Here is a 22,583-nt window from a genome sequence, read left to right as displayed (position 1 = left end):
GGATTTTGGGATTAAGGGCCCTATTCCAGCACATACAAAGTGAAATATAGCAAGTATAATGGAAATAAAGAAGTATACAAAATAGAACCAAAATATTATTCAATGATTATATATCATCTCCTAAACATTGCCATAGATAGCAAGAAAAGGTTTAACTAGCTGCCCTTTTATCATACTTTTATGTGGTCTCATCACTTGATCTCTTTTAATTTACATCAACTATTTTGAAGTCAATGTTTTATAAACATGAGCTACCTTTGTGTATGAAAAAGAACTATTAGCTCCTAGTCCTTTTGTAGTATATAATTATCGATTTAAGTTTTTTGTTGTGTTAATAAGGTAACACAATATTAAATATTCGGGTATAGGTTCGAATCACATTAATCGGATCTTATTTTAAGTGGAACAATCACAAACTTAAATTTTAAGTTAAATTAATTTGTCAACATTATGACATATTTATTGCACCAAGATAAGCTAATACCGCAAGAATTGTTTTAGAATAAGTGATCTCATATTATTTTAGGGTTGTATAACTCATGTTTGTTTAACATTTTTTATGTGGTACTTTACACTCAATAGCTATTATCACTCAAAATGGCCTTATCAAAACAAATTCTTAATATTTTTCTAAGGTCTATAAAACACAATTAAAGATGATCACTAGCAATTGAAGCATATGCAACAAATTTATAGTTATAAATACAGTACTTGACTATATATTATAGGAGTATTGTTTAGACATCAATAGACTTAATTATTATTTCTGCATTTAAATTATAATATTTTATAGACAACGATTCTTTGATATAATATCAAAAGTTCAAATTACTAAATCAAGATTGAAGATGCATGCCGTTACTTTGTTGTAAAAGAGACTAGTGAGAATTTCGAATTATGACATATTTTGTGTTATTGTCATTTTGACTTTTATTTTTATAAAATTCGTATTTTTTTAAATATTGTTTTCAGTAAACTAATATTTAAGGGTCTTAACTCTTAATTAAACATATTACACAAATATAAAATCACCTAATAAATTAATTGAATGAACACAAAAGTTAAAATTTCTAAAGAATTTCGAATACAAATTATTATGTAAGACAATTTTACCGTAAGACGATCTTTTACGAGAGTAACTAATTATATTAATTACAATATAATAAGAAAAGCTTTAGATGCTTACTCTATATAGGTAGTACAATAAAAACAAATTTGACCAAAGACCAATCTTTTGTCTAGATTAATACGAGTCTACAAAAGTGGGAAAACCCCTTTATAATTTGGTATTAGAAAGTTGGAAACTCCATTTTCAAAGAATTATATTGTCAAATATATTCTTTATGTTATTGTAAGAAAGTTTCTTGCATGTTAAAATATAATTAAATTATTTTCAAAAAGGGTAGGAATTAGGAAAGCAATAGAAGCAATAAAGATCATTAATTATCTTGTAATATGTATCTTTAGCTTTTTGGCTCATCTTTTATAAAAGACCAACCACTAAACGTAAAAGATTGGATATCCTTTTCTCATTAGTATAAGTGTTGTTGTTGGTGTTCCCACCAATTTCATTTCTCCAACATGACTCACACCATGCAAGCTTACTACGTACTACAACATTACACCTTTGTTAACTACGCCAATAGAAACTCATGTAATGCACGAAATTAGAACTTATCGTTATTATCATATCTAATGTATTAATATCCCGCTCATAGAAATTGTGATTAATTAGGGTAAACTCATATAATGCATGAAATTAGACTTATTGTCATTATCATATTTAGTGTATCAATATCCCACTTATAGAAATTGTGATTAATTAGAGTTTGGAGAGGAAAGTAAGATGACATTCCATACCCATAAAAGTTGATGCGGCCAAAAAGCCGTCCCTCAACTCGAAAAAGATCCTCAGAAAGAGAAATCTTGCACGAAATTGGACTACAAAATTGTATCCAAAGCTATCCACAAGGTCAATGTCGCACCACCACTTAACTAAAAGTCCGATCATATGGATTTGGACCATATTATTTTTATCATGCATCAGCCTTTTTTAATCTTCCATTCACAAGCTCATCATACGCTTCACCTCTACTTTACTTAGTTACACTCTATAACTCACACTCTTTAAATTTAATTTTGTGCAGATTATTTTTTTGTAGACTAAGTTCATACAAACCCTACTCACCACTTAATAGTTGATACAACTAATTACTCTGTCCCTTTGAATTTGCTCATTTTAAATGAAATAAACTCTAAGAGACGATACGCTAGGAGTACATAATAAAATACTCTTAAAGTCCTAAAGAGGCCTAATGTAAAGCAATGACCTAGAAAACAAATAGCACAAACAATATTTAATTTAAAAAAAATTAGCAATTTGTAAGAGAATCATATATATGAGTCAGAAAGCACATAAATGTTTTGAGGGTTGAAAACTCTAGAGGGTCAAATGCAACTTCTCTAAAATTCCACAAATTAAGGGCATGGAACTTTGAAATTTTCTAAATAAAGTGAGATTGTATAATCCAATTTGTTTCCAAATCTTTAGGAGTAATGTTAAATCATGACTTCTTTTGTTTGGAAGACATTTGGGTATGTAGATAGTGCTTTAATTCTTTTTGTTTCAAAATTAATGTTACCTCTAGTAAATTCATTGTTAATTTCCTATATGGAAATAAAATTATTTTTAAAATTTTTAGTAAGAGAATTGAATTTTATCTCAATTAAAACAAATATCACTCATTTATGTAAAGATTTTGACTGTGATTCTCACATAATTTTCCTTTCTCTTTCAATCTGATAGGTTAATGGAAGAAATATATGAATGGAATGAAGAAATAAAATAAATTTGTGTATAAGATTGAAAGAAAATATGTGGAATTTTTATCATAAACAGAGTTATAGTCTAATCAAGAGGACAACTCAAAATAAAAAATAAAACCAAATTAGCAAATTAAAGAAAGTACTTCATATGTTTTTATAGTTTTCACTATGATTTATAAGTTTTTGACTAATGGGTCAATTTGATTTAGGTTCAAATAATTCTAAATTGAACTAAAAGTATTTAAATGTTATTTAGTTGATTATTGTTACTTTAAAATCTTTATCACAAGGTATATAAAAAAAAAATACATGACTAACTCTTTTTTCATAAAATATTTAGCAAGTCTTTCTAGCATCGCCTTAAATTTAAGTACCATACTTTTAGCCCTTTTGAAAGTTTGTGTTGTTTCTCCCTTTTTTCTCCTTAAATTTTGGGCTAACATTGTTATAACTTATGCTTTATTTTTTATGTTGTCTAGGGAAAGGATGGTAAAGGATCCACAAAGTGTTGGTGTATGACTTTGTTCAATGAGGGTGAAGCTATTATTAATTTATAACTATTTGAGTTAATAAAGTCATAATATAAAACTCATAAACTCATGTTATGACCCATAATCCAATCTTATCTATAATATTTTCGATACAACTTGATTTATAACAACAAACGATTACAATCTCAAGTCATAATCCCAAAAGAGTATTATTTTTCCTGATGTTAATTCCTTCTCCTAAACCCAACTTGGTACTACTTAGTAGGTTACATAAAGAGTTTGTACACATGGATCAACAACTAATAACTAGTAAAGTGTTCATTTGAGTCATCGAATCAATTTCTGATCACGTGTTTCAAGTCGATTTTAAATCAGACCTTGTATCCACGTAAATTTTTACATTTTGAATTAATTTTAAAATTAGGTTAAATCGAATTCGATTACAATGTCGGGTAAATAACGAATCCCCGAACATCTCATATCTTTCTCAAAAAAATGTTTTAAAATGTTTAGTGGAAGTTGGTTCTTGAAATATGTCGTATACTCACATGTAACAAATAATTTGTTGCAACAAAAAAAAAATTAATGAAAATTTACTGATATCAAATGATCAATAATACTTCTGTAGTATGAAGTGTGAATAAGAATAGGGTATTGCAAAAATAAGTGACAAAAAATCAAAAGAGAATATTGACCCAGAAAAGAATCAATGGAACAAAGTGTCCTCTACAACCCATCTATATCATTTGCTACAAGGTGATCTTTACTTCCATCGCAAGGATTGCCTTATCCCGGTATATACGAGTCCTACAGAACGCCCAATCAGGCTAACAAGGAAGAATGATATCGCAGTACGAACCTGAGAAACGATAGCTTTGACCATAGGCACTGCTATGTCGGACAACTCGATTATCAAGCTGAAGTAATACTTCCTGAAACCAAAACATATATGGAGAAATAAATAGAAAATAATCGTCTCAGAATGTCTAAAAGTCGATAATAAATCTGCATTCAGGATGGAAAGCTTGAGAAATTTTTACCTCATCCAAAACGAAAAGGTTGGAATTTAGGTGATTGATAAACGCTAGATCTAACTACTAATAGTCCGAACTAAACGAAAACGATTATTATTTCCAAATCCTTTAAAATACAAAGCACCACATATTAAACATGGAAAGTTAAACTTCAACATAAATGCTTCACTTTCGCATATATACAACCTTCAAACAATAAAACTTTAACCATTTCACAATTTCGGGGAATAGGCAAGAAAATTTTGATGGTAGCGGGATGAAGGAAATCAATGATTCACCTCAATCCCATTTCATCTCTCCAAGCACTACTTTAATGTTCATTCTCGCCATAGAGCCACATAAGTAAGCATTTTATAAGAAAAACGAGAATTTCAGCTATTGTCACTGTAGGTAAGATCAAAGTTGTTCTTTTGAGGATTAAGTTGATTGTTAGGCACATTTTTGCAGGACCCTAGTTGGCTATGTCTACGTTAAATTTTCATAACTGAAAAAAATTCAATATTCTACACATAAAAGGGATAGAAAAAATGAAAGACAGGGGGGAGAGATGGTAAGAAGTTCAAGAAGTATACCATCCTTGGAGAGCCCGCAGTTCCTTGGTGCGCTTTAAGGTCAAAGGAAAGGGACTGACAATAGAATAGAGCGGTGAAGGCTGCACCGTCACACATTTCCTCAGAGTAAGTCTTGTCCACCAGTTGTAACTTTCTTTGAGTTTCTCTGCAGCCTCAGGATAAGGCTCAAGCTTTAGTACCCGTAAGTCAAATCGATCCTCATACATCAATACGATTTCCCCAAAGTTCTGGTGAATCCACTCACGCATAGCTACCTTAAAGCACAAATTCAAATGAAAAGAATCAGGAGCAAATTGATCATGTACTTCTGACGTATTTAGTGATAAAAGGAGCTGTCTAGTGTCATCTTAAAACAGCCATTGAAGTGGAGCAAGAAATGTACATGAGAAATATCGAGATAGATTTATAGTTAGATTTGAAGGAGAGAACAAGTTAATCCTTCTTAAGTATCTTTTTCATAATCTATATTGTAATTTGACATCCAACACCGAATCAAGTTAATGAATTTATTGTTTAAAATTAATCTAACACAAATTGGAAACAAATAACGTTATTTCACGCCTTCTTTGAATTTTGGAGCGATTATCTTGCTACCCATAACGACAACGTCAACTAACGCCAACATTGCATCACTGCTGGAACAAGGGATAATATATATTCAGATTCAGGAGACTCAGTATTTGAAGATGGCGTGTTTACAAACAGATTGGGAACAAATTCGGCTTTAGGCAGCAGACAAATCAAATAGTTAAAAAAAACAAAAAGGAAGATACATTAAATCTTCATATTCTTTGAGAAGGGATGGTTCAAGCCGTTAAGGAGGCATTGGTGAGGGCGGAACATAAATGTTGCCTAATGTCAAGGGATTTTGAAAAGGGGGGGGGCAACTGGCAACGAGATGTACAACAAGCTCAACTTATCAATTTGGATTCTGGAGCACGGAACCAAAAAAAGGTTGTTCCCTTTTATTATGAAGCTCCACAACAGTAGTTGCTTAAGTTTCTCCTCAAATGATATGGCCATAATGTCAGTAAACACCCATTCACAATCAAAGCATAGCTTGTGAAAACACTGTAGGATCAATTTCTGAAAATTTAAAAAAAGCTTTAAAAGGACATGAAAAAATATGAATGAACCGAAAAAAACAAATACCTCATTTCTCAATTTTTGCAGAGCTCTGGCTGACAAAGTACACAAAGATAGGCTGTAGTTACTAATTTTTTCAGAAGTTTCACTGTCAACTGATATAACCTCCAAATATACGCTCGATATTGCATCAGCCAAATTAATGATCAAATCTTCCAATATGGCACTCCCATGTAAGGAGTAAATATTATGGTCATAGTAGCTAAAATCCCTGCAACAAAAAGCCAGATATATGTGAGAGACCAGAAAGCAGACGCTTAGGACAGTACTTGAAGAAAAGGGCAGAACATACATGTATTTAAATCATCACACATGACGTTTTGCATTGAAGATACTGTATGGGAGTATTAAGGTTATCCAATCAATATCAGTTTATGTAAGATCAGTTTCAAGTCTTTCTTCATACGGTGCTCCCATATAGGATCACAAGACAATCATTCAGTCCCATATACCTAAGTGGATGTTGCTTGTCAATAAGGTCCTCTGGACAACCAGACACCAAGTACTTTAGAAGCCGTAAAAAAGTGCTCGTTTAAAGAGGTTAATAAACAGAACTCATGTGCTTAGTGATAAGTATAAAAGGGTGTCTAAGCCATCGCGTGGCGCATCACATTGCCTGAATGTGGAGTCAAATGAGCAAGGGCTTACATTGGATGAAGTATTAAGTAGACTTTGTCACTAGGTCGCCCTCCAAAGTGGAGCACCATATTTTCCAATATCGTGTCTACTAAAAAAAAATTATTAGGTTTTAGGAATAAGAAGCCAAGGGAAAAAGTTGAATCAAAGCTAAGATTGACATTTGGAATGTTGGAACTCTTTCAAGGAAGTACTTAGAGTTGGTAGATGTTATGAAAAAATTATAAGATCAATGGGGGAATTGGCGAAAATCACCCATCATCCTCACCACTCTCCAGGTATCTTTCCCTTCTATTTCTTTCTGTATCCTGCATTCTGTGAATTATTTTATTTTTTTGAATGATCTGTGAATCATAGAAACCGGAGTACTAACATGTCCGAGTCCACATTCATACGTCAGATGTGGATTTCGTGTCTGCACTCGTGTTGTGTCGACACAGGTATGGAGAGGCACTCAGGCTCCTCGCACACACATTTCCGTAAACCAATTTGGTTTTATGGGGGGAAAATTTACAATGGAAGCTATTTATCTAATGCAACAAGCCAACAACAATGGAGTAATATAGAGTAAACATAAACGTTTTTATTGATTCAGAGAAGGCACGTATACTACAAAGTATATCAATGTAGTCAAAGATATGTATAAGAACAAACCAATTTTACAACATGTGACGCGACAACTTAAGATTTCACAACCATGATTAGTCTACATCAAATTTATGCTTCACTCTATTATGCTTGTCGCACTGCTAAATGAGATAAAATGATCTATTCAGAATAAACATTTTATGATGCATGTTATAAGTTGATAGCATCGTATTAATAGACGAAACTAGAAATATGGTCAATGTTAAATTAGAAAAATAGAGCCATGTGTTAGGATTAAAAGGTTTTAAACTAGATCAGAGTAAGAGCAAACAAATCGCTGTTTTAGCATGGACCCACCAAGTAAACTTTCAAGTACCTTGGATCGATTTTTCACAAAAACGAAAATATAGAACTAGATAGTGCGAATTATATGTATTACGACTAAATTGTAAAAGTGTTTGAGCTTACCGCAACCGATTTATAAGCAGAGACGTGCAAAATTATATGTATTGACCACAAAAGTAATTATGCGACCGTTATTGCGATTAAAAACAAATTTTTGCACTATAATTTAAATGTAAATCACAGCATTAAAGTGAGTGACTCAAGTGGAGAGTTGTGATCGGAATATTATACAACAAAAATATGCCCCTAACTCCTAAGGTAAAGGGAAAATTTTTGTGGGATTGCCATTGAACCAATACTACCATATGGGCATTTAGAAGAGATTATTTTAAGATGAGATTAAGGCTTTGACATTGATGTCGCATAGTGCAAAAATGAATCGCGTTAATGATGCCGTGATGGGAGTGATGCAATTATCGTAAAGCCGAATATTGGCCGACAGCATGAGATAAGATTGAAATGGCCTAAAATGTGGCTTTAGAATGCGGGTAACACCAGTTTGCTTTTTTCAAAACCTTAACAGCACAACCAATGCGATGCGACACGACCTTATTTTGTAATACCTAAGAGGATTAAATGTACATACAACTCTCGGGAAGTGTTGCAAAAGAATGTGAATCCCTAAAAGGATTAAATGTATCTCCAGTATTATCAGTGCTTTACAACTTTCAGGTATTATGTTGTAAATTGTAATACCTAGGCAGGTGATTAAACATCAAGAAAAAATGTCATATTCTATGAAAACTTTAATACCCAAAATTCGACACAAGCATCCAACATGGAAAGTGTGCATGTCAACAAGTGTTGCAAAAACAAAACTCCACTTAATCCAGAAATAATTAAGTAAACTATTCTCACATATGATCAGCTAGGGCTAGAAGACCTCAACAACCAAAAACAAACTTACCTAAAGTCACCGTATCTGAAAAAGCCTATCAAATCTGCAAAAAGATCCATTTTGCCTTGTTTTCTGAAATTCCCTAAGATAATGTCATCACCACTCAACTTCTCTGACATAGAAAACAAAAGCTCCTAAACAAAGAGAAAGTAAAGAATAAGCAACAGAGTATTGACATTTTAAGTAGAACTATGTGGACTTCACAAATCCCAACCAATCAATCCATATATACCTTGTCAGGCTTGCAGTTTTCTGTGCAGAACTCTTTCTCCATCCATGAAAGCAAAGCTGCTTGACAAGTCTTCTTTATAGTAGAGGAAAAAATCCCTATCCACTCCTCCCTTTCCATAGCAGTTGATATGTTTGGGATTTTATTCACCTAACAAGACAATGATGAAATTGAGCAGGACAGAAGAAACAAAATAAACATGCTTGAGATGAGATGAGATGAGCAACAACAAATATATAGAATGCCATAGCCTTAATCCCAAAAATAGAATGTGATCACGTGAGAGATCATTACTAATAAATAGAACAAAAATTGTATACATTAAAAACGCAATGAACCGTAATGCATAAATACCTCAATAAACAGAAGAACATGAGCATGCAACCCATAATAGAAAGTACATAGGTAAAGCCCCAAAGATATGCAAAACAAATTAATGATTTATCCATGAAAATATCAATATCGAAGAATTTTTTCAACAAGGGACTAGAAGGAAAAGGGTAACAATTTACACTTGACAAGAAGTAAGCCACTTACGTGCCTTTTGAATGACTCCATCAACCCAACACACAATTTGCCTATTCTATAACCCGCAGGGATATGACTAAAGTGTGCAAGTCAGCTCACAAGGGAGAATTTCCTTATGATTAGAGGTTGGTGTGCTTTCAGCTAAGACATAAATTTCAAGATTGGAGAAAGAGAGAAAAGAGGTGAAAGCCAAAAGACGTTATGAGAAATTTCCAAGTGAAAAAATTGGGGCCTGACACATAATAAGCTTGCAGCAACTTCACACAAGAATGTGAGATGTGACGGCACCCAGAAATATGAACTCGTAACATGAGGATACATACCGACAAAACAGAGGCAGTTTGTAAGCAAGATCAGTAAAGAACAACAGTTTCTTTGGCAAGTTCGAGTCTGCCCTACTCCAATATTATTGATGATTACTTCTCCAAAAAAAAAACTCCTTCTAAGATACAAAGCTGGCTGTTTATATAGCCTATGCTCAAAGAATACCCCTAGGCCCTACCTGACAGTTGTCCAACAGACATAACGGAAAGCCTAACTAATATAACAGAATACGACTTAAGCCTAACTAATTGTAAAATATCTATAATACCCTTTGAACCAATATATCATAGATACCTACCTAACAGCAACGGCAGCAGCATGAGATTACCCAAATCCTAATGGCCCCCTGCCTAGGCAGGCCTGCAGGGTTTGAGAAGGTTGGATAAACGCAACTTTACCCTTGTAAATAAAAGATATTGTTTCCAAGTGACTGAAGATACTTACCAAAATATAGCTCTAAAAAAGAAGCTTTATTCGATTCTTAGAGCCAATATCAAGATGCTCTTCTGAAGATTTATAACATTTGCCTTATTATTTTATGCTATTTTCCCCTTCCTAGACAACCCCAATCTTTTCGGATTAGGTTTTAGCATTGTTGTTGTTATTGTTGTATTTTTTCCCTCCCTTCCACATTACACAGCATGCAGATGGCAGTGGTGCATAAACAAAGTTACGAGAAACTAACATATCTACTGAAAACAGCTACAATCAGTTTATGTTTCTGCTTAAAAGGAAATTTTAAAAGATAACAACCATCACAGATCTAATAATCAAATTGACGTATCCATTCCAATTGTCAAGATATTTCTTCATATTATTCCACAAGTATCATAGACGTAGAAAATTGAATTAAAAGGGAAATTATCTAGTATATGCTTAAATTTTTGTGGTTGGACTACACCCCAAATGACTAGTCATAATTTCAGTTTTCCGAATTAGTTTCCTCACAGCAAGATATCATGTGTCTAGACGTTACTTAAAAACATGACATAAGTTCGCCTTGCCCAATGATTTCTGGAACAATAGGAAGTAAGATGATTATAAAGATCACAAGGGATTCATATTACTGGTTTTTATGAGAATGAAATTCACAATCAGGGGAAGAATAGAAGACCTGCTGCCTGCGGTGAGATAGAGAAGTAAAAGAAAAATAGTTGACATAGGTGCCTCATACTTAATCCTAAAGGACAAAATATCAACATTCTGCCTATAGAAGAGTTCATGGGTTTGAACCTTGGGGAGAAAAGATACTTCAGCCCTGCCAAGAAGACAAGACACAACATGTGAACAATATCCTCCCCATCTGATGCTTCATATTTCATTTTCAAGATGCAGATATCTTGTTTCAGTTTTTGTGTATCATGTTTCAGTTTTCACGATTCATTTATCATGTTTCCATTTTCATGATTCATGTATCATGTTTCCAGTTTCATGATTCAGGTGTCAATGTTTACTGTCTAGAAACACATAGCACGTATCAAACTGTGAGAGTTGACTGTTGAGAAATAGACTGACAAAGTATAACAAGCTGTTAAACATAAAGAAGTAGTGCTCACCTCTTTCTCAAGCTGCTCAGTTGAAGACAAAAGCAACCTGAATCTCGGACCATTAGCAACAGCATATAAACTTAGACTGTGCCTTGTATGACTCAATTCCATTGCAACAAAATTTTCTTCCAAAATGACGCCATTTTCAATAGCAAGAAGAGTCTTTGTTATTTTCCCTTTGACTGCATCCCAGATACACTGACAACTAAATCTATCTTCCTTTTCTGTTGAACTAAAAGGCATAAAAAAAATGGCACAAGAAAAACAAATCATTATCAGCCACAAATCAAGGCATAGAAAACATATATTCAAAGAAACATTATTACTATGCATGCTAAAGAAATACAAAATAATCAAACAGTAAGCTTACCTACCAAAAAAGATGGGGCTTTCTGGGAGCAACGGGTCTTTTGAATTGTTCTTCTGAGAATTTATATAGGACCCTCTAGAAGGAATGACTCCAGCCATATAAGCAAGGAATACACTAGCAGTCAGGAGCACTTGGTCCATGACAAGCACCCAATCAGATGCAGCAGCACTCTCAAATTGTACCATACTTCCCAAACAGTTGGATCGACTTCCATTAGAAACAGAAATAGGATTATGCCTGCTGACTCTCCGTAGAGGAAGTGAAGCAGACCTACAATATCAGTGGAGAAAAATGTGTGTCAAGACCAGTTAAAATGTCTGTCTCACCAATTTAGAAAACTGAAAATTAGATACAACATAGCACATATAATGCAGAACTCCAAAGTAATTCTCTGTACAAAAGTACACCACTTCATAAGCATACCAATATTAGTGTCAAAACTTAGAGAGCTGAAATTTGAAAGTTTGAAGTAGGACTAATAACTACCAAATCCCATCAGTACAAATGCCTCAATCAAAAAGAAAAAAATACAAATGTCAATTTCTCATTTCAAAGGAAATACGGTATAAGTAATAAATCATTTTCTTGGAGAAAGAAACAATAGGGAAACTTGTATATAGAGTTCCTTTGATATGACGAAAAACAACCAGCACAGAGATTATCCAATAGATAAAAATTATAGTGGACTTACAAGGAAAAAGTAACGATCTAAAAAATTGTAAAGATATGGCCATTCCACCATAGCTCATATTAAGGCCGAATTGTAAAAGACAAAAGGTTTTCCATTCTATTGAACCTATGCTACTCATATCACAAGACATGCTGTATTGGGACTTGATGGTAAATATTTAAGGGGGAATAAAAGTCAAATTATGGAAATGAAGATAAGTAGCGGTGGTTTGAAAGGGGCGATGAAGGAAAAAGGATACAATGGTATAAAAATGATGAAAGAAAAGGGAGATTCGCATCTTTATTTTGGGAAAAAGGGAGGAAAATATTCCCTTCCATCCCATTAGGATAAATATTTATCCTCAATAAGGGGATTGAATCTTCCATTTTTCCTTCTCCTTCTCCTCCATCACATTAAAACCATTTCTTGCCCTTGATAACAATTATAGTATCATAATTTTATACTTTAATGGTCTTGTTTTCTTATGTTGTCTTTTATTTATCCCTTAATTATTTACCGATTCATTCTCGATCCAAGTATGACCTAATGATGTAAAAGTCGAGTTTTGGTTGATTTGAGGATATCTCATAGTCTTGAACGAAAATAGACAGCATGACAATTGCATCACTCCCATAACCACAACATTGTGAATGTTGCACAACACCCACTTTTCTGCTACGCCATAAATCAAATTTGTCACAAACATAAAAAATAAAAAAATAATAAAAAAAAAAAAGTTTTAAAGCTTAATCCATAAAAAGAATCCCCCAAAATGAAATAACTCATCACTATTATGAACCCTACAGGCTACAGGCTATGAATATTGGTCGATGTAGAGAGCAAAACAAATGAAATTTACGCGCATAAAACTTCCCTTCGCATAGCATTATAGCAGGCAAACTGCCTTTCAAAGAGAATACAGTAAAGGACCCACATTATATGTAATTCTTCAATCATACAAGCTACAACATTAGCAACCATGAAAAATAACCAACTCAATCTAAGTCAACAAGGAAAAGGGAAATAACATAGAAGTATATTTACAAATCAACAAGCACCTGGAAAACTTCTTGGAATACAATTTCTGGGATTTCAACCATAAACCATTTGGATCACTTCTTTGCAAATGTAGCTTAAAATTAGATAATAAAGTTGCACATTCCGCCATTTTCAGAAATTTCAGCCCTACCCAGATGCTCAACACATCCTCTTCTCCCAATTAAATAAGAACGTATGGTCCTTTCGCATCTACTGAAAGATAATGATGATCAACAAGTGAAAAAAATCATTAAGCGAGCAAGATATTCATTAAAAAAACCCAACAATATAGTATCAAAAACAATAAGTTCAAACTCAACAATGGCGTAACTGAAGCAAATTAATGGTCGAAATCGAGATACAGGGCACTATCTATACAAATCTTACCAGGTAATCAACGCTCATCAATTCAATTTCTTAGGGTGGTTATTGCGATAGAATGAACAAGGTTGAGAAAACAGAAAAGGGGTTTAATTTGTTTTATATAAATCGCAATGGATTTTCTGGTAAAGTGGACCCTAATATCTATAACCTTTGGAGGTAAATTATTCGACAATCAACATGTTGTTTGAGAAATTCGAAATTTATACCATAATTAATATTTGATTTTTTTTTTCAATCGAAATTAGGCAAAAAAAGAATTTTTAAATCAAAATCAACCCCTTGTCGCAAAAACAAATGTAAAGCACCATTAAAACAATGTATGATTGTCTAAATTTGATTATTTAAGTGGGTAATTATATATGGTTTTTCTAACAAAACTAATCAATCTTTAAGAGTTATATTTGCTATAAATTGAGAATTGTAATTTTTGTAACCACCCACACAAGATTTCGGTCACCAAAAAGTAAAATGACGTCTAATAAAACTAATTCACCTTTGATACTTAATTCAATCTAGTTAAAATAACTATTATCCTTATTTTCCTCAATCTAACTCATGTCCACTTTAAAGCTTTAGCGGTGACTTATCTTAAAATTTCAACAACTTCTTTTAAAGCTTTAGTAGTAGCTTTTAAACCCTTAATCTCTCTTATTTCTCTCCGTCACGCTTTCGACCCCACCTTATTTATATAGTCAATTAACCAAAATCCCTTTGCAGTAATAATCCAATCAATTTTTTAGTTGGATTTAATCCACCTTTGAAAATTGGGTGTTCCAATTTTCTTTTCCATTTGTAAGGACAAACACCTACTAACCTATTTGTTAATAGCATCTTTGAACATCTTGGTGTCTTAAAATGTTTTCGTCTGTGACGCAATGGAAACACTTTAAACCGTCATAGTATTGCATATAGCATTTGTTGTTTAAACCACCACTTTATAGTTAAATACTCGTATTGAGTCGTAATTGTACAATCTCATATTTAACGTTTAAATTTGTGCTTTTGTAGTTAAATAGTTATTTTGAGTTTTAAAATAATGTAAAAGAATTAAAGTGAATATTTTAAATCATAAGTAGCCTTTTTAAGCAACTAAAAGGGTATTTAAATATTCAATTTGTAAATTTTAACATTTAAAAGATTGTGTTAAATATTAAATAAATAAAAATTAATATTTTAAATACGAAAGTACATGAATTCACTAATTTAATTAGACTATTCCAATTTAAAAGTAAAGAGACGTTGAAAGCATCCTAAATCATAATTTATGTTGAGGTATAGGTTTTGTAATCAAATTTTATCTATTTATGTATTCATGTATGATGTATCTATCTATACATCTAGTATATGAAGTACATATTAGTGCTACTAATCATAATGACATGTGTCACATCCATAGTATAAAAAGATAAATATTTAATAAATCGGTCATATTTATTTCAATTGATATTAAACATGATAATATATATATATATATATATATATATATATATATATATGTATGTATGATCAAGTTCCATGCGAGAACCAAACTTATATGAGAACCGTGAGAACCAATCTTCCTAATAAAAAATGTTACTTTTTCTACGGAAAAATATGTTATTTTTGGAAAAAAAATATTCTTTTTTAAAAAAAAGTTGGTACTTTTTAACAAAAAAATATTATTTTTAGAAATCAAAAAACAAAAATCAAAGTAACACTTTTTTTTCTTCAAAAAGTAACGCTTTTTATGTGGAAAGTATTGCCTTTTTGTGTGTTTTTTTTATAATTTTTTTTTAAAAGTAACACATTTTGGAGAAAAAGTATCATTTTTTATTTTAAAAAAAGTAACCCTATTTTATCAGATAAATTGATTCTCACGATTCACGTACAATATTGTACAATAATTTGTGTTTGCACGTGTTATGATCTTGATGATGATAGAAGTCACTGGACTTGTTACATTTATGTTGGGCTGAAAACCAAATATCCGCATACCGACCCAATTCTTTCCTCATATCAGTGTTATCGGTAAATCTTAAACCCTAATTCTTCTGTCAAACCGCCAACAAAAACCTTTGTTATTCATTTCTCGTTGCCCTTTTTGTTTCCATTCATCTGAAACACACTAAACTCTAAATTACTCAAAGATGGTGAAGAAGAGCAAAAGTAAGATTAATCCGTTTACAATTTCTGTATTTTTTTCTGGGTTTGATTTTAATTCAATTTTTAATTTGTTTTGAATGGATTGCAGAGAGTAAGAGTAAAAGAGTTTCATTGAAGAAAAAGTACAAGATTATTAAGAAAGTCAAGGAACATCACAAGAAAAAAGCAAAGGAAGCAAAGAAATCTGGATTAAACAAGAGGAATAAGGTCGAAAAAGATCCTGGTATTCCTAATGAATGGCCATTTAAGGAACAAGAGCTTAAAGCTCTTGAGCTTCGTCGTGCTCGTGCTTTGGAGGAATTAGAGCAGAAGAAAGCTGCCCGCAAAGAAAGGGTATTTTCTTCTATTTTCATTGATTATTTGATGTTCTGGTTTGCATTGTTGATGATTGATTATTTTCATTGATTATTTTCTTCTAAATCAGGAAAATTCTCTTAGTATAATTTTTTTTCCCTAAAATAAGTACTTAATTTTGTGATATATGCCCCAACCGTGACAACCTATTCTCTTTAGTGTAAAATTTTGGCCTAAAAATAAGTAATTTATTTTGAAGTAAAGTATTGTAATCTATACTGTAAATTGATATTTAAGGCCTTACTTTAGAGTTGGGTGTTGTGTTGTTGGACACCTTGTACACGTCCAGCTCTGTCCCTAATCTAAATAAATGTTGGTGCTTTTGGTTATGATTCTATCGTTACTGTTATTGTACATTTATTTGATTAGTTTTACTATTGTGTATGTACCTGCCTTTTGAATGAGAGGAGGGTAATTTAAGTGTAGTATCTCGTTTCTGCTTATTGTGTAGTAATTCGACTAGATAAAGCTTGTGGTCTGCCTGTGTTTCTTTAATATAAAGTCCTTAGATGTTCTCTGGCTGATTATTTCCTTCAATCATAATTGGGATTATGATGTATACCATTGATTTGTAGAAAGTTGTAAATTAAAGCGAGAATAATTGTTTGTCTTTTGGTGTAACATAATTAGGGTGTTGGAGTGATATATGGAGAATGGATAAAGGGTATTTTTGCGGTAACTTTATAGAGTTGAATAGTTTATGAGGGAAGAGTTGTATGATAGAAACTTGGTAGGGTTGATGATGATCAGGTAATGAATGACAGATGTCTCAGCCCTCGCATGCTTGCTTCCTGTAAGACAAGAAGCATAAATTGAAGGCTGCGTGGTTAGGTAGCCACATCTGTGTTCTAGTGCCACCTTATTGGACTATGACACGTGTCAGGACAATAGAGTTGGTCCATTGTGGACTGGCCATATTATGGTTTGTCGATGGGCGGCTTACCTCCTGCAGGTGAGATCATGCGCCCATGTTGTTGAAATGGCTTCTGGTGGGCATCCTATACGATAAATTTGACATCTAAATAATGGCGATGAGCAAAAATTTTAAGATGGAGAGTTGAAGATGCAAGGTTTATATCTATGCTGATACAACTTTGACGAAAGTGAAGCTTAATTCACATGTTATTGTTAAAAATGCAACTCAAGCTATATGCATATTTTTTGCTTGCTTGTTGTTTATACCACTTGTGTTGTTGAACTTACTACGCAACATTAAAATATTGTGAAGCAGCTTTGGTGGGAAGATATTGTTATTCACCTTTGTGAGATACATTAGTACATAGGTCACTAATTTAGTTTTGAAGTAACTTTGGTGGGAAGATATTGTTATTTGACTTCGTGAGATACATATGTTGCTCATTTAGTTTTCCAAATTTTAGCTTGATTTAATTTAGTATAGTTAATGTCCAACTGAGTGATAGAATTTTTGATTCTTTTCCTTCCCTAGGATGGTTTTTTGGTTAAAGCAATTTATGTGTGCAAGTGGTGTTGAGCCGATATCTGTCTAAATGTATTTTTAGGCTAAGAAAAGAAAGTTGGGACTACTTCAAGAGGACACCAATGCTAGCAATGAGGAGCAATCTCTTGAAGAGGAAAAGGGCGCAGATGCTTCCAAAGAATTCATTAAAAACCGAGGTAGCTGAAGTTTGCAAGATTAGGAGTTTGACACGCATTAATAAATTTTTTATGCTTCTCTCTTTTGGATACCTTTCCTTGCTGTAAGCGCGTAACGTTTTTAAGTTTTTCAGATAATTCAGACAGAACATTTTACAAGGAGCTAGTCAAGGTCATTGAAGCTTCCGATGTCATTTTGGAAGTTGTTGATGCTCGTGACCCCCTTGGTACTCGGTGTGTAGATATGGAGAAATTGGTTCTGAACTCAGGTCCTAATAAGAAGCTTGTTTTACTCTTGAACAAAATAGGTATATCTTTCGCTCAACCAATCATTGTTTAGTTGTTAGATTAATTATTTTTTAGTTTAGTTCTTTGCATTTATCGTAATTAGATGCCTTGGCAAGTTTATGCATCTTCAGATTATTTCTTGAGCTTGATAATCTTTATTTTGGAAACATGAATATCACATTATATTCATTCCCAGACTTGTTTTCTATCATTGAGATTAAAAAGTTTGTTCTGTCCCTAGCCCTATTTGCTCTGATTTTGTAACTTGAGCGACTCCCCTTTTTTATTGGTGTTGTTTTTATATTTTAAGGCGGATTTAGTGTTCCCCCCATTGTGGTCCATTCTAGTGATTTGTATTATATAAATTGGTAGATGAAACATGGGAGCTATGGTTTGCTCAATGCTCGTGTTGTCTATTTCGTTTGTTTTAATTTCTAACTTTGGCTGGTGTATGTCAGATCTTGTACCTCGTGAAGCAGTTGAAAAATGGCTAAAGTATCTTAGAGAAGAATTACCAACAGTGGCTTTCAAATGCAGCACTCAAGAGCAAAGATCAAATTTGGGGTGGAAGTCCTCAAAGGCCGCTAAAACTAGCAACCTTCTGCAAACCAGTGACTGTCTTGGAGCAGACACCCTTATTAAGTTGCTTAAAAATTACTCAAGGAGTCATGAGGTGAGAAAGCCGTAAAACTTTTTTACTGCTGGCAATCTGTTTATGGTCACTTTGCTTGATCATGACCTTAACAAGTCATTTTACCATATGCTTAAATGTCCGTTCTCTGTTGATTTGGTGCTTTTGCAGATCAAAAGATCAATCACTGTCGGCATTGTGGGTTTGCCCAATGTAGGCAAGAGTAGTCTCATAAATAGTTTGAAGAGATGCCATGTAGTCAATGTTGGTTCAACTCCTGGATTAACTAGGTCACTGCAAGAAGTTCAGTTGGATAAGAATGTCAAGTTGTTGGACTGCCCTGGAGTTGTCATGCTCAAGTCTTCGCAGAATGACGCAACTGTGGCCCTTCGAAATTGCAAACGAATTGAGAAGCTTGAAGATCCCATTGCACCAGGTAGTACAAGTACTTCATTTCATTTATGTTATTGCCGCTTTCATGAAATTGTATTGTAATGATTAGCTAGTGTTTTAATGTGTTTGTTCACTAAATTACCGAGACATGGCAACATGTGTGAATATCTATGTTGTAGAGAAGGGAATGTTTGTCATTTTAAGTGAACATTTATAACATGAAGTGCATGAAGAGAACACAACACTTTAATTCCTTGTAACTTCGTTATAAAGGATCAAGTTACTTGGTACTGCTATGTTACCTAACGTTTTTTTCCTTTTCAGTTGGTGTTTTTTGATCGTGTTATATCTTTCTGCAGTGAAGGAAATTCTAAAGCTCTGCCCTGCCCAAGTACTAGTCACATTATACAAGGTCCCTAGCTTTGAAACTGTAGACGACTTTCTGTATAATGTGGCCACTGTAAGGGGAAGACTCAAGAAAGGCGGTATTGTCGATGTTGATGCAGCTGCAAGGATTGTTCTGCATGACTGGAATGAAGGTAAGCTCGAGTAACCAATGTCCTTAGTTCTTTCCTCTAGTTAGTGTCATGATTTTCTCGCTTAATTTTCTATCCTCTTTTCAGGTAAAATCCCCTATTATACGATGCCTCCGGTAAGGAACCAAGGAGAAATTTCCGAGTCTGAAACCAAGATTGTTTCAGAACTTGGGAAGGCATTCGACATAGATGACGTATATGGAACTGAATCCTCCTTCATTGGAAGCTTGAAATCGGTCAATGATTTCCAACCTGTGGAGGTTCCACCAAGTTGTCCATTGAATTTCGATCAACAGATGCTTGAGGTTAGCTTCTTTTTCAGCTCTAGTTACTATATGTACAATGTTAGTGTTTTCTTGTCTATGATCAAATATTGGTGGGTTTTAAAGATGTCTCTTTATATTTTCATTTCTGCCTAACAGGAGGATCCACAGCCATCTGAGAACAGAGGAAATGATGTTGAAGGGAATGGTGAAGATGAAATAATGGAAGCAGAAGAAGAAACCGGAAAAGCCAAGACTAAAAGCACAGCAAGCAAGCAAAATGAGAAGCTTTACGATGCAGAAGGAATGCTTAACACCAAAATGAAGCGAGCAGAGAAAAAGAGACGTAAAAAAGCGAACAAGCTAGCTGCATCAAATGATACCATGGATGACGATGGTGACTATGATTTCAAGGTGGATTACAAACGGGGAGGATCCTCTATGAATGTTGACGAAGATGAAGACGAAGACGAAGACAATGGTGAAATCGATGCGGAGGTCCCAATGGCTGGTGTAGAATTTGATGATCAGTAATTAAGCCTTATATTTATCTTTGATTTGTTGGCTCAACCTTAAAATTTTGTAGTGTTTTAAATTTTGTCAAACATGGATGGTTGTGGAATGAAAAATTATTCAACAACTTTAGTATATACTTGATTTTATTTAGAAGATCACTATTTCTTCACTAGTACAAAATGGGTGAGTACTGAAAGGTCCTTGCTTGTACTTGACTTTTAATACTTCCTACTATTCTAATTAAATGTCTCATTTTCTCTTTTGCTATAAAATATCATGTTTTTCATATGATAATTTTTTTTTTTTTTCACTTTGTGATCTAACTATTTATACCATTGTTATTAGTCTCATGTAATCATTTGTCTTTTTTAGAAACTTGTTGCGAAATCAAATAAAATAAGAGAAGGTATTAAGAAAAGTCAAATACTCTTGTATTCCATTTATTATTTTTTAATTAATACATTTGAAACAATAAAGCTCTCACATGGTTTATTGTGAGCAAAACATAATTTGAGAACACTAATCAGTAATCTGGCAGCTGAATCAAGTAAATATAATATTATCTTACGCTGAACGTACATTGAACTTTTCATGGATGCCATCTGAAGCAGGAGTATTTTCTAAAAGTTAGTATCTCAATAATGATTTTTTATTACCAAGCTACCCTTGCCACATATTGTTTCATGGGCTAATATGATTCTATTTGACTTTTTCGACTCTTGAAAATATGTGAATATTTGTTATGTATACAGTTTATTTAAGAAAAAATGGTATGATGCTTTTGCATTATATCCTTTTGACATAGAAAATCGAAAAAAAATATAAAATTAAAATAGTATATTGTTAAGGTGAAAATATTAATTAATTTGAATGATTATAAATGTATAATAAGTTATAATTAAATTTAAATTTCTTGCTTGAAAACCTTTTTAAGCTTTATACTCTCACCTTCTTTGTTTATGACAATTGGGCATAAATAAAAAAAATTAATGATAGCTCTGATTGCAAACTTTTTGGTTTTACTACATTAACTTTGGTTTTTTTTTTACTATGACTTTTTAAACCCACTTAATGTAATATGTAAAGACGTTGTATCGGAAAGATTAAAAAATTCAAAAAGAAAATTATGAATTAGCCTAATAATTGTGAGTTTTTCTTTTCACTCTTGTGACATGAGTTTTCACTGCCTATAAAAACGATTTATATTCTCTAGACTCTAGTCTACCTCTTGCTTGTAGTAAGATTATTAAGCTTACCTTTAAATAAAAAATCAATAAAATTATTATTATGTCCTCCATATAGTTTAATTTAAATAAAGCTAGAAATAGTGTGATATAAAAAAATATAGTTTAATTATTATTATTAATTTATTATGATGTGAGAGCATTTAAGCATTGTATAATACATTATCTCTTTTTAACAAATAGTTTTTAGCTAAATCGTAATTCTTTTCCACAACAAATTGCAATTAATTTATACTTTCTCCATTCATAGTTGATGTTACTATAAAGAATTTCTAAAAATAAAATTTTAGAAATAAAATTAAGAGATAGTTAAAATATAATTTTATTAATAATAAAGTTAATGGAGAAAAAAATGTAAACTATAAGTATTAAAATATTATATAAAATAAAATTATTGAAAAATTAAGAGATCCATAAATATTAAAAAAATAAGAAAATTTACATAGAATAATCCAATCTTTTATTGATTTTCCTACGATAATTTCAACTTTTGCTTAACCATAAATAATCCGAATTTCAGGGTAACTTACCCAAGAAGATTGTTGCTCAAATGGTGACTGATTTTTGTAGGTTAATTGTCGTACAAAAAAAAGAAAAATAAATAAAAATAAAAAATATTAAAAATTAAAAGTTAAAATCAAAAAATAAACATGATTTCTCTTTTTAAAAATATTTTTTTTATTTTTTATAATTTAATTTTGTATTTATTTTTTTTATGCAAAATAACTTGTTGTATAAGTAAAAGGGTACTATAGCACAACACTCCTCTCGTTGGGTTTATTCATGGTTAATTAATAAAAAGTTAGATTATTCTAAGTTATGTTTTCTAAAAAAATATTAAAATAAAATTAATAAAAAAAAATATAGTTTGAATTGTAATCATTAAAAAAAGTTTTTTTTTTTAGAAAGAGAACAG

General features: G+C 32.3%; 2 protein-coding genes across 3 annotated transcripts; one reads left to right on the top strand and one right to left on the bottom strand.

Annotated features, from left to right (window-relative positions):
- Positions 1–3,878: 3,878 nt before the first annotated feature.
- On the bottom strand, positions 3,879–13,944 carry LOC130812930 (uncharacterized). Of its 2 annotated transcripts, none has more exons than XM_057678579.1 (9): positions 13,690–13,944; positions 13,323–13,515; positions 11,595–11,864; positions 11,234–11,456; positions 8,829–8,975; positions 8,606–8,730; positions 6,076–6,280; positions 4,924–5,177; positions 3,879–4,249 (listed from the first exon to the last, which is right to left on the bottom strand). In XM_057678579.1, exons 2-9 carry the CDS (start codon positions 13,430–13,432, stop codon positions 4,081–4,083), a joined length of 1,503 nt encoding a protein of 500 aa, XP_057534562.1. In that variant the 5' UTR covers positions 13,433–13,515; positions 13,690–13,944; the 3' UTR covers positions 3,879–4,080. The 2 variants fall into 2 exon arrangements, with proteins under 2 accessions (XP_057534562.1, XP_057534563.1); XM_057678580.1 differs by having other exon boundaries at positions 13,323–13,512; positions 13,690–13,836.
- Positions 13,945–15,659: 1,715 nt separating this feature from the next.
- LOC130812651 (guanine nucleotide-binding protein-like NSN1) lies at positions 15,660–20,555 on the top strand. The gene is made up of 9 exons (XM_057678194.1): positions 15,660–15,831; positions 15,917–16,161; positions 17,703–17,817; positions 17,931–18,104; positions 18,543–18,757; positions 18,887–19,151; positions 19,468–19,647; positions 19,732–19,949; positions 20,067–20,555. The coding sequence occupies exons 1-9, from the start codon at positions 15,813–15,815 to the stop codon at positions 20,439–20,441; spliced, it is 1,806 nt and encodes a 601-aa protein (XP_057534177.1). The 5' UTR covers positions 15,660–15,812; the 3' UTR covers positions 20,442–20,555.
- The last annotated feature ends 2,028 nt before the right edge of the window (positions 20,556–22,583 follow it).

This window comes from Amaranthus tricolor, chromosome 5 (assembly GCF_026212465.1).
Source record: "Amaranthus tricolor cultivar Red isolate AtriRed21 chromosome 5, ASM2621246v1, whole genome shotgun sequence".
Classification (NCBI taxonomy): Eukaryota; Viridiplantae; Streptophyta; class Magnoliopsida; order Caryophyllales; family Amaranthaceae; genus Amaranthus; species Amaranthus tricolor.
Note: the sequence above shows the minus strand (reverse complement) of the source record. Positions and strands in the feature narration are given on the sequence as shown.